Raw genomic sequence first — 13,437 nt, 5'->3', positions numbered from 1 at the left:
TTTCAATACGTATATAATTGCAAAAATCGAACAGATTTGATGATTTTAAGGATAGCAGCGTACAACTGGCGTAACCGTTTTTTGCGGGCGTAACAACAGCGTGTCCCAGCGCGGAAAACATCCAATACCGTGATTGCTAGCGAACAGCAGTAGCGCGCGCGAGTAAATGTAACATACGTGTACGCAGATACAGTCCATCGCCGTCGATATCTGCGATAGGCGAAAACGGCGAGGCCGGCGTCGGAGGGAAAAGGGTGACGAGAGGCAGCCTTGGCCCTCTGTCTCGCTCCGACTCGGTGGCACCGGAGAGTTGACAGATTGGAAACAGTCCGAGACTTTTATGGCAGCTGTTTCCCGCGCGACCATAAATCCTTTATCTCGATTGTTTATCGTACGGCGAGAGAGAGAATTTCTCATTTGCGTTAAAATTGTTCCCGGGATCGTATACACGCTCGATACGCTCGTCGTCTCCGCCGAGAGCACTCCCTCGTCGTCGCCCGCCACCCTTACCGCTCTTTCTACCCGCGAGAGTCCCGGGTATACCGCCAACCCTCAACCCCGCTCTTCCGTTGTCCGTTTCGCCATTCCCGCGTCTCGGTGAAAGCACGCGTGCATATCCGGCTCTGGATGCGACCGCACCTGAATGCGCGTACTTATATTGGGGAAATGTTCAATTTTATGGGTCATTTCGCGGAGTTTTATGCCGTGCCGGGATTGCCCGGATTCGACGAAAAAATTCCGACCTGACGACGCCGTGGAATCCCGACCGAGCGGGCCACGCGCGCCGCCGCGGCGGTCTTTCGCGTTTTACGAACGAGAACGAGAAACGTGGCATTCGGCGAAATTAAGAAGCAGCTAGTCCCTCGCGCTATTATCCGTCCGTTCCTTCGCTTCTTCGCTCCTTCGTTTTATCCGCCGGGTTCACCGGGTTCGACGATGGAATTTAGTAGAAACGAGAATGACGAGCTTCGAAGTCCCGGGATAATGGCGCGTTCCATAACGGCGGGAATGTTTAAGGCGGATGGCGGTGGTTTGGGGGGCGAAATTTCGCGCTTGGTGAATAAAATTAGTCGCCCGCGCGATTAAGAGCGGAATGGAGTTTTTCGCGCGAGTATTCACGACGGTAACGTTCTTGAACGTTTTATTAAACGGGACGTTATGCTCTTGTCGATGCTCATCGCCGCCCCCGGTGTCCGAGCGAGGCATAATAAGTTCGTACGATATAAAAATATGTATGCACGTAGATGCGCCTCGCCCCGCTGCAAATCGGTCGTGCACAATACGCTCAAGTCGCAATAAAAATACGCGCGCACACTCGCGGCTACGAAAAACGTTTGCAGTCACGTCACGGTGGATTTTCAGTTTTACGTTTTGCGGAGGGGAAAGCGTGCGCGCACGTCGGTGGAATAACATTTGGCCTTTTGCAGCCGTCGATTTTCATCAAGTGATCCAACTTTGTTGCGCGGTTCGCGCGTGTTTACGCTCATCCCGTTACACCTGGTGCACGCGCGCGGCGCCCGTCGTGTATTATCCAAATTGCATTATCGCTCTCTGTTTGCGCGGTTATAACGTCAGCCGATGTATTTGTCACGGAGCGCCTCGCCTCGTACACGCTCGGTCAAATGGCTTAATTGCTTTGTCCACGCAATTACGAAATTGCTTACAATTTACAATCAGCCGACCGGACTCGCGCGCTTCTCGCCCCGATCAATTTTACGAACGTTTCGCGCGCAGACCGTCCTTTTTTTGAAGCTGTTTGCCTCTGTGCATAAATCAGCGCCCGTCGTTCGTGCGATAAACGCATATTGATATAAACCGTTCGGCGCAATTAGCCCTGATTGTTACCTTTAGCCGATTATTCTCGTCGAAAAAATTTCGAAAATCACTGACAATTTATTCCACGTTTTCTTATTCCGCTCGCGGTACTTTCAAATCGCGAGACACGCCGATTATCTCTCAGTTTAATTTATGAGTGTTGCCGACACATCAAGCTCAGTCGCGATCGTCACGATCATTCTTGCGCATTTTTTTTAATCCCCTAGCATCCCCCGTGCTCGTGAATCCCGCACCGCTCGTATTTCACAAATATCGGATCGCACGCGGGCCGTAAAGTATTCCCAAAATTCCCGGCGCTTAAACGGCCGCGCGTGGGCATTTTGCAAAATTTATTTTCGCGAGAATCGACGAGCAGCGACGGCGGCGACGGCGACAACGGCAACAACGGGACGATCTGTCGCTCCCCTCGCGAGGCACGGGCGGACGATTCGCGCGATTGGCGACGAAACGGCAGCGACGAGCCGCGAGTAATCGATTTTTCGCATCCGATGGGGCAATAGCAACTACGCCGTATAATCGCGAACGGCAGAATAATTTAATAATGCCGTGGACCGTGCGACCGTGCCAAATTTAACCGCGCTTACTCGCACAGTCGACTGCCGATATACACATCAGAACGCGAGCGGGATATTAATGAAATTGGAACGGATGATCCTCGATTACCTCGTTCGTATATCTTTTGCTTTGCTGCTCTTTCCTTTTTCCTGATTTGCTTTGTCTTTCAGGTTGGATCTTTTATCGGGCATTTAATGGACCGTCCATTGATTTCACGCTAAAATAGCCCCCTTTCGTATTGACTAACTCATTTGCAGAGCTTTTTTTTGTGAAAAATCGAAAATGCATTCGACAGTGTACTCTTGTCCTCGAATCGACCGATACGAAAACTAAAATTTCGAAATTTTTCGGTGAGAATAAATGCGCGCAGTGTTAAAATAAACAGGGGCGGGGGAGAAGTCGGCGAGGGACGAGCGCATATTTTTATACGCCCGGGGAAAATACCGGGGTGCGAACAGCGAACCATTTTCTGGCCATTTTTCTGAGGTATCCGGCGTGGCGGACCGTGCTGTATTTGTTTTCCGCACGTAACGAGTTTCGTATATAGACGAGGTCGTTATTTGCACGCGCGATTCGTTACATACTAATTTTGATGTCGAACGTGTAAACTATACAGAACGACACGTTTTATACAATGGATTTTACCGAAATAAAACTAAAGCTTTTACAGTGGTCAAGTGGTTGACGAAACTGTCAAAACCTCGATGAAATTTGGATCGCTATTGCTGCGCAGAAGAAATCCGATCAAATGTTCTATAGTCCACGTCATTTAAGGTGTATATTTTATTTGGACGCTATTTGAAACATTTATATTTATCTAGCAATGTCGCTAATTCGATCTAGATATGTCATGTCTATAAAAGCTCCAACAGTTTCTGAGAACTTCGCGATTCAATATTACTTTGCGAATGTTTGATGTACGACGAAATTGATAGCCAATCGAGCGAATGAATCGGAGGACCCCGCGTAAGTTGGAAAGGTTTACGTCCTCCAGTCAGGCAAATGCTAATCGTAAGTACAGGGAAGACGAGGAGCCATGGGGGGGGGAGGAAGAAATACCCACGCGCCACCGATGGAATCGAACGAGACGGCTCTCCGATTCGGGAAAGCGTCAGCTCGCCTGTCTCGCACGATTTCATCCGCGCCGAAATAGCCGCGTAGCTGTGGCGTCGTCTACAAATCCGAACACCACGGCCTGGCATCGTGGAATTCCTAAACGCAAGCCAATAAAAACTTTTCCAATTGACTTCCCCCGGCTTAATTCACTGGAACCGAACGTAAGTAGTGAGGCGGGTTGTATGGCGAGCAGAAGGTTACTCAACGATGACGACGACGACGACAACGACGACGATGGCGACGGCAACGGTGATGGCGACGACGGCAGTCGATATGACTAAGAGAAGAAAGGGGAGAGATGAAGGCAGAAAGAGAAAAAGGGGTGGCATGACTGCCGACACGCTGCCTCAGAAGGAGCGAGGGTTGCGCGCGAGGGGTGCGATTCGAAGTTCGCGTTTCCGTCTGCGATCGCGGAGCTCCGATTTCAATTTAGATCGCTTGCGGGATCTGCGCGACCTGATTTGGCTTCTTTCAACAACCCTGTTCTATTTTGAGGCCCGGTTTTATTAGCCTCCTTCAATAGAACACTTTGTATACAGTGGTGCGGCTACGAGTCGAACGTATAGTCGACGGAATTGTGAGATCGGCCGCGAGGAATATGAATGAGATTTAAGGAACTCCGTATGCCCCGGTTCTTAAATGGATGATAGAAGTACAGTAAACGACAGTTTATAAGATATCAAGGGTAACATTATTTATTTGTAATATAACGGTACGTGTATCCATTGAAAATAGTTTTTCTTCATAAAAAAAAAACATTTTGTCGTAAAGATCTATTAATATTATTATGCCGCATGAATTCTGAAGTACAATACTCTTGAATTCTAAAGATACACACTTCAGAAATAAAAGAATAAGCCATTAAAGTACAAACCGACAATGTAGAAGGTAGAAAAGGTGAAAACGATAAAGAAGAAGACCGCTTAAGAAAAATACGGCTACCGGGATACGATTTATCGGCGGGGCCTGAGAAGGAAAAAGGTCTTTGTAGAATAGATAGTGACGAGGGTTCGCTGTCGTGGCGGAGAGCAGATTGGGAGGAGAAAGATAGGCAAGAGAAAGGGAGAGAAGGCGGCGGTAGAGGGGAATCGGATATCGGCGTAGTTCCGTAAAGTTTCGATAAGTCGGTCCCGAAGCGTTTACTTCCTAGTGAGCACGACTGCCGAGCATAGGATGGAAGACTGAAGGAAGTCTAGACTTTGGAAGATCAAAAGGCATCGTCGGCCTGGAAATAACGCGGTCTTAGTGTCTGACTTCGCAGTCGTTAAGTTTCCGGAGAATTCTCCTCTCCGTTCTTCGCCTCTTTCCTTCCTATCAAGTTTTATCTTCTTTCGCGTTCCTCTATTCTAGTCCCAGCACGATGTGATTGTTTTTCTTCTTGTGCATTGCTAGTTCTACAAATCGAATGATCGTTGTTACCCTTTCAATACTATATAGGCACATATATGCGCGTAAGATATTCGTTTCGGAGTTACAGATGCATAACGTAGGTAACATGGTCGTTGTATATACGCATATTTTCTTTTAACATAGTTTTGACGTATCTATATGAAAAAATTAACGTTTAAAAATGAATAATGTCGAAAAATGTACATATTTTAGTAAAAGTCCTACATTCAGCCGTATGTTACACAACCACTCGGTACTTTATGCTTAACGTGAAAAAAAATTCCGGCTACAGCGCTTTCTATTGCCAGGTAAATCCGGTCACACAGAACACTCCACGTGTCGCGCTATTTTGTACTCAAAGAATTAAACGCGCTTAATCCTTTGATATTCAACCGAGAGTCACTTGATATAGCAACGCTAACGTCAATCTTATTGTCTAAATAAAAAACCGACTATAATTACTATTCGCTAATTAAAGCAAGAGTATCAACGAGAATGAGCAAACCGTCAGTGATTCATTGATTCGGTGCAATAATATCAGACGATTTTGCGCAGGCGGTGATATCTTAGCGGGAAACGCAATCCCGAAGAAGAGAACCGAGCGCGCGCGCACAGCATGAATGAACCGGTCCGACCTTTCATTTTCGTATCGTTTCTTGCGAGAGATTTTCCATGAGATCAAAGCACGCGACGGAAACTTTGATGTGATTACACGTCCGCGTGTAAGAACCAATTGCATCTTTTTCTCGGTGGTGAAACGGAGGTGGTGAAGCTACATTCTCGCTCGACTGTCCGAAGAGAAGAAGAAAACGCTCGCGCTCTCGAGCCGCGCGCGCTCGTATTAGGATTCTATTAACCTATTTTTCCCGTCTATCGCGCGCCCGGGTCAAGCCACAAAAAAGAACGTTAATAACATTTCTTTTTATCCCGGGATCGGGGCGAGGCGGAGGCGCGCGTGGTCTCGGCGTAACCGCGGAAAAATAGCTTTGTTTCGCCGCGGGGCGGGCAACGCGGGTGGTGCAGATTGCATTCCCCGCGAAGCGTGAAAGCACGAGGGCAGAAGTGCCGATTGTTTCTTTATGACGATGTTGAGTAATCGCATCAGGGAAAACTTTTGCCTCGCAACTTCTTTTCGTTCACCACCGAGCGCGTTTCCGAGAAACGCGCTCCCGGCGGGTATAAGAATACGTATACAAACGCGAAATTTCATTGCGAATCCGACGATTGTCCCGATTCCGGCTGCGCGCTGTGTCATAAGTACACCTCAACGATACAATCGCCCCCGTTCCTCGTGCAATTTTACCAACAACGAAAGTACGTTCTTTAAAGCCGTTGAAATTTTTTCATTACGTGCGAGCCATTATGCTCAAAGGATATTCATTGCTCCAGTTTTATTATTACATTTCACCCAGTGTCTTTTATGCTTTACATTCTTTGCGCAGTTTCGATTTGCAATTTTAATGGATTGGAAATATAATTGTTCGATTTGTACGCTTTATCAGTCCGTTGTCTTTTTAATTGATTAAGCAATCGATTGCGCTTTCAAAGCGCGTACCTCTGCCTAATATCATAGATTTCATTACGTAAATTATGTTACATTCGTATATGTATGCGACATTGCATTTATTAATATCAATTACCTCGAATCGCCGCAGTTATTATCGTGTCGATTTAATATTGAAATAGCGATTTTGTACTCACATAGTTGCGCAAAATCGCAGAAATTATCGCATTTATATATGCATCAGTATCAAGTATTACCACAGAGAATGCACGACTAATTGTATAATTACTATTCGCGGATACGCATTACGGTAATATCTGACTTTTGCGAATTTTATCGGGCAACAGTATCGTGAAATCTCCATCTGCAATCTAAGAAATTAGGGCAAGTCTGTGAATCGAAGCAAAATTCTTCGTTACATTATTTATTTATGATCAATATATTTGGCCATTTTTTTGCTTGATCTTTGCTCTGAATCTATAAAGAGACAAAACGGTGTATTCCAATAGAGCCGGGAAGTCAAAGTTCCGGGGAATGGGAGAAGACAGGGCAAAAGGAAGGATGAAAATGGCTTTCAATATTCCGTAAAAGGAATCGCAAAAATTCGGATATTAGCTCGCTTCACGTCGATAGTAATCATATGTGAGGAGTCATCGGTCTCTACAAGGGTTGCACGAGCGGCAAGGGTAACCACCGCGGGAGGGAGAGAGCTGAAAAGGACGACGGAGCGAGACGGTGGGCCCCGGCTTGCCTTTGAGGTCCTGCCAAAGAACATTCCGTACGAAAATAAAACAAATAAATCGCGTGCTTCAGACGTTTACGTAATGGGAAATGAAATAGGATGTTGATGCGACGACTTGTTTCTCGCGCCGCGCTCCCCGACTGCCGCTTTCGCCGTTGCAAATGTACAGCACCATCGGCACCATCGCCGCCCGCGATCCGTTCGTCTGCGTGTGCGAAGGCGGGCACATTGCGTTAGGCAAGGCGCGAGCCTCAGATGCGATACGCGTCTCGCTGGTCCGCCTCGCAGGAGGGAAAAACCAGGTACGCCACAAGGAAAAATATCCAATCTACTCCTGTCGGTCAAAGGGAAAGTATCTCTCGAGCAAAAAGGCCGGCAGAATGACATGAACGCGGTAACGTCGAAGTAGACGAGCCAGGAGCGCAAAGGAGAGTAAAGATGGAGTTCCGCGTCAGCGCCGAACTTACGCTAAAAACGTCTCTTAGTCACCTTCTTTGACCGCCTCGCAGTTTCAGTTTGTTGCACGTAGTTTATTACATGCTTTGTACTCGAGTATGCTCGAGTAAATGCTCATGCATCGAGACAAGTAGTCGACGAATTATCAAAATCACCAATCGATCGCAACCTCGATCGCGACGCAACCAAATAAATTATCATGAGAATAGCTAATATTGCTATTTACGGAAATGTAATTTTATTTCGTAAAAATTGAAAGAAACATGGATTATATTTGTTTAATTATTATCATTTATAATGATTTAAATTTTTAATATTAATTTCTTTGCCTCATTGTAGTTTTATTCATCATACAAGTATTCTTATGAATATTCACCCTTGGGATTCTCGCTGCGTTGTGCGTAATGATAAACGCGTTTGAATAAGAAGCTCTAAGCTTCTCTCTAGCTCACATCTCAGAGTGTATTTTAGACGGTAACTTTTTCTCGTTGTTCTACTCGGAGCACCTGCGTGCACAGATCGTTACGAAATTGCACGGTGCTCATGCAGGTTTTAAAAGCTCACCCGACGCGCGGCGTTTGCGGCCCGGACTTGTTCCTTGATACCCGCAGATGCTTTTCGGTGGATTTACAGCCGACAGTACGTACGTAGGCAAGTGCTCCGGTGCCACGGCGGGTAAGGCTTTGCCCGGATGGGGGTTTAAAGAGGAGCGGAGACATGGAGGAAGAAGGAAGAGAGAGAGAGAGAGAGAGAGAGAGGGTCCTCCTGGAGGCAGGAGGCAGCGATAAAACCAGCACCGCGAAGGCGCGTCGGCCGGGATGTTTTTAAAACTTACTTCTCCATCCGCACCGACACACCCACACCATTAAGAAGTACATACCGGGGATCCTCTCTTTCTCAACAATTTCTCTTTCGCTCTCCTCCGTTCCTTCCTTGCTCTCTCTCGCGTTGTCTTCTTTTTCCTCTCTGGCGAACGGCCTGTAAAGTCTGCTGTGTACTACGTCTTTCGGCCTCACCCTGACAAGAATACACGTCACGCTCGAACAACTCACTCCGCACTCTTCCTATATCTTTTCTACCGCCTTACTTCCCTCCTACTATTTGCGCCGCGTTTCTCCCGTTCTCATTTAAGCCAACCAGACAAGAGCCTGGATTCGCCACGCCTGAAGCCTCTCGCCTCTCGCGATTTCGTATATCGTACGGGGGGAGGGTGATCCGCGAGCGGAACCCCGAAGTCGTTCGCGCGGATTTAAATATCTGAAAATGGCAGGGAAAACGCCCTTTTCGCCACGCGTTTAGTAAGTCCTGCTGTTTCCCTTTTCTTTTCCTCCCGCGTCGGTCTCTCACGCGCTAGAGCGTCAATCTCCTATCAGACGGGTCCCGGCCTCCATCGTCTTACTGTTAAAAGCCAGGCTTCTTTTCGCTCCTACTCCAAATCTCGTCTCCGCTTCCTCCACTTTTTGCCGTCTGAAAGCTCGATAGACTTACAGCGCCGCGCCGGCTGATGTGCGCTTATCTCCGAGTTGCGTGCGAGTATACGTGCGAGGGAGCTTACCCGGTATAAAATAGGTTGAATTTAGGCGAAGTTTGAAAAAAAGATTATTAATTCGACGTATTGCAGTGTTACATTTACCGTATAACATTTTTTACATTGCTTCATTTGTATTAATAATTTTATATGACAATTTTTTTTAACCCTTGACATAGCGTGACTGAATACATAGCGATCCTGTTTCACGTAATAAATAGAAATGCATTTGATGGTGTATAAATAATTGCAAGAAATGGATAACTCTTTCAATTATGAAAATTACATCGCATTTAATTAGAAACGAGACAAATATTTTGTGAAACATCTGACGAGCGCTATCTTTTTGATTTAAAATACCCGAATTCATGTTTCGTCGGTGAAGTACCTCTTAACTAAAATTTAATCGGTATTTACTTGAGTTATAGTGGCAGCGCGACGTAGCTCAACTTTCGCGAATCTCTTTAAGTTACGTACACACAGTTAATAGATCAGACCGCGCGATAATCGGATCCGCCGCGTCGGTACGGCAATAACGCCGTTCTCCCCAATCCGAGGGAAGCTTTCATTTTTCGGCGGGCGTCTTTAATTAAGATCTTCCGTGGAAATTTCCCTGGCGTATTCGGCCGGGGGGACTCATCGAAAGCGTCCGCAATTCCTCGATAAACCGTGTTGAAAGGAAACTCGTTAAAACCAATCTGCCAGGGATCGAGTCGATCGTTTTGCACCATTCGACTGCGGCAAACCGAAGAGGGAACGAAGGATGAAACTCAAAATCGGGTGAGGGATCGCTGAAGGATAAGCAACAGACGTCAGAGAAAGACAGCGTAGAAAGGCGATTAGAAAGAATCTTGAAAGAACGACGAGGTTTCGACGTCACCTATACAGATACCGCTCGGGGCGAATCTTATTTTTGATCACATCAGAACGGTTGATCATCAAGGAAGGAAGAAGCGGCGATCTAATTAAAAACTTTCGGAAGCCTGTCGATCCTCGGGGCGACTTGCTCATTTATCAGCATAGGCGAATAGATAAATTAAAATTAAGAACGCATAGAGAAGTTGCACAGGGCTGTCTGTCTTTCATGGTCTCTACTGAGATGCTAATGGAGAGAAGAGAGCAAATGGACGCAAAGAAGAACACGCAGTCAAGAAGGAAAAGCAACTGTAGAGAGAGAAAGAAAGAGAAAGAGATAGAGGATGGGTTGATGGAAGTAACTACTAGACGTAGAAAGTGAACATGGCAGGTCGGCCAGGACGGGAGGATAGATAATTAGACAAGAAACACAGGCTCGCTCCCTCGCCCCTCTTCGCAGCCCGGCACTACCTGCATTATCCGATCTCCTCCCCCACGCTTGAACCCGCATCCTCTTTAATTAATAATATAAGCGTCAGCCTATCCCTGTTTTCCAAACCGAGCACCTATCTTCTTCCCCTCGCACGCATCCTTCGATTCTCTCGCGAGTTCCAGCCATATCTATGTTTATAGGATGAGGGCACATGTGCCTTTAAATTACAATAACATGCTCTGCCAACTAATTCTGTGATGTACATTACGCATTCATTTTTAACACAAAATCATAATTTTGCAAAATTTGTAACAAATATCGCGTCTTATTACATTCTTTTAATGTACATTTTGTTTTTCCATTCTCATGTAACTGCATATTTTAATGAGCTTCTAATTAATCTTTGATAAAAAAATTAAATTACCTTGAAGTAATAAGCTTTAAAATCATGTATTGATGTATTTTTATTTATGAGAGAATATAAACGTGATATATTTTAATATTATACATAATCAGTAAAGCATATGCAAACTATTCTACAATTATATAAACGTATAATTACGATCATTATAGTTATATATGTATATAACTTTCATCTCTGTCGCAATTAGTCTTTCTTTCTGACCAATGATTACGAACTATTAACGAATGTCTTCGAAGTAGTTATTTGTAATACCGTAGTGCGATTTAAAGTTTCGTGTTCGCTTTGAATTACCGGCGACTCGGTAGTAACAATTACTCTGAAAGCATGGTGCGAAGCCTCGAATTCACGATTAACATCGCCACTTCGCTGCCTTTCTAACTCGAACAATTGTCCGTTCTCGCGTTTTATCGTTATCGAACTCGATTCCATGGAATTGTTACGTGCTTTCTCAACAAACGCGTCATTTAGATCAATTTGTTTCGCGGGATTTATAACAAAACCATTACTAGAACCAGATTTCTGAATAGCATTTACCGAATAATTGTCCAAACTTGGCGACGACACCGATGAATTTATCTTTGAAATATTTTTATTGTTAACAAAATACGGCTTGATACGTACTCTTCGCCGTTGTCTGTCAAAGTCCAAATTAAAACTCTTTTGCGACTGACGACGCGACATCTTAGCTTGATTCACATCTTGATGTGCTGTGTAATAATCATTATTGTTCTGCCTCGTATGATCGTAATCATACCTGTTTCTATATTGCTGATTCTTTTTCGTTCTACCTTCATTTCCATAAAAAGACGAGAGCAGCGCATCATTAAGATGCAACGAGTCAAAATTAGCGTTCTTATGATTTATATCGCGATTATTCCAAGAAAATCCAGCGACTTCCATATTGTCCATCGAGGAAGATAGTCGATGGCCATCTGCGTTGTCCGGTGACTCGAGGAAATTTTCGATCGATCGTCTGTGCGTGTTCAAGGAGTCGAAAACTCTGTGAAATATCCGTTGATAAGTTTGCCTTTCGCGTTCGGGGATCGAATTGTTTGAGTGTGTCGCCTGACTTTCCACAAACTGCGACGACGTTGGGTAATCCGGAGGAAGAGAAATCGCGGGCGACATAGTAGTCGTCGGATAATCCGCCGGCACCACGTGAACCAAGTGCTTCTGACCTTTTTGATCGGTTCCCAGGATCAATCTCGGTGCCAATTGATTCGCTTCTTCCGCGACTTTTTCCACGGGTTTCGGTCGATGTCGTGGTCTCATATTCCTAAGTCCATGCTTCAGCTCGATCGATTCTTCTTTCTCGGTCTTTTCGGTGCTCACGTTCTCTTGAACAGTAGCGCGGTTATCCTCTTGCGGCGTCCCGTCCCAGTCGGCGTTCGAGTCTCGTTCCGTCAACCGCCAGAGATCCTTTGATCGATGATGATGCTCAGAGAAACTATTTTCGAGACTAGGCAGGGGACTTTCCGGACCGTTGTCGTGCTGCGTTCTAATCGTCGGGGTCGGCGCTCGTTTCCCCTGTGGTGTCACGTAAACGTAATAATTCGGCCAGAGATTGCTGGCGTGGAAGTGATCGTCCGCTTGCGGCATTATCGTCAGCTGGAGATTATGTCGCGTTTCCTCGGAATTTGGTGGTTGCTTGATTCTCTGCAGAATCCACGTGAATAAGGGACTCTCTTGAACTGCGCATGGCTCGCAGTCGATGCAGCCGTCCTGGCATAGCATCCAGTGGCCGTTTAGCAGACGATAAACGTTTCCGCGCGATAGAATGGCATTCTCGTCGTCGTTCGCGGCGATCGGCCCGCCGTAGTAGGAAGCGTCCAACGGGCGCTTATGGGGCACATTGGCATCCGACGGCGACGGGGTGACCGATTTCAGGATAATCTCGCGTAGCATGTATTCCCAGGGTGGCACGAGATGCCACAAAAGTGGCGATATCGCAGTATTGTATCGCTGCCGGAATGGATTGCCGTGACTCAGAGTAAAAAGAAGAAACTGAAAAGAGATTCAAGTTAAAATACCGGATGTTTGCTCGGTGAATAATTTATAATACGAAGCATCTGAGAGTTTGTTTCAGCTAGACTACAACATTTCGGATTCGTTCAGGGCTATGAAATTATTGTTCGATGCATTTTAAATGCGTGCGCATGTCCGGGCGCGTTTCGTGCCGAAACAATCGGGAGACAATCGTGGAACGCGTGGAATCGACTCGGATTCTGCGTGTGGAAATGGATTTCTCTCTAACTCGAATATATTATACTCCAACTGACAGTCTGCTAGTTATACACACAGGATAAAAGCCGAAATTAAATCTGCCGCGAACTGGCGAACAGAGATACGTCAATATTTGAGGAGCGATGTAACAGACTAATAACGGCGAATATAAAACGGCGTCTTAAAATTGAATTGTCCACACTCACCGTCACTACAGCGTATCTTTCCTTCGACGTATACATCATTTCAGAACTGCGACTGCCGCCGCACTGACAAGGTGGCCGGGGAAATCGCGAAAGAAGACGGAAAGGGGGCTGTCGCTCACCTGACGAACGAGTAAATCATATAAGAACGACGTTACCGCCTGCTATCGAAT

The 13,437-nt window shown here is 45.9% G+C and overlaps 2 protein-coding genes across 2 annotated transcripts in view; one reads left to right on the top strand and one right to left on the bottom strand.

Moving 5' to 3' along the window:
• LOC143894009 (chymotrypsin-2-like) overlaps window positions 1–13,437 on the top strand; it is a 144,330-nt gene that overhangs the window by 16,245 nt on the left and 114,648 nt on the right. The gene's annotated exons all lie outside the window — the stretch shown is intronic.
• LOC143893994 (uncharacterized) lies at window positions 10,867–13,380 on the bottom strand. The gene is made up of 2 exons (XM_077399945.1): window positions 13,268–13,380; window positions 10,867–12,842 (listed from the first exon to the last, which is right to left on the bottom strand). The coding sequence occupies exons 1-2, from the start codon at window positions 13,304–13,306 to the stop codon at window positions 11,046–11,048; spliced, it is 1,836 nt and encodes a 611-aa protein (XP_077256071.1). The 5' UTR covers window positions 13,307–13,380; the 3' UTR covers window positions 10,867–11,045.

The sequence above is a fragment of the Temnothorax americanus genome, unplaced genomic scaffold (genome assembly GCF_048541705.1).
Source record: "Temnothorax americanus isolate GAGA-0224 unplaced genomic scaffold, ASM4854170v1 Scaffold13, whole genome shotgun sequence".
Classification (NCBI taxonomy): domain Eukaryota; kingdom Metazoa; phylum Arthropoda; class Insecta; order Hymenoptera; family Formicidae; genus Temnothorax; species Temnothorax americanus.
The sequence above is the reverse complement of the archived record's forward strand: the minus strand, read 5'-3'. Positions and strand labels throughout refer to the sequence as shown.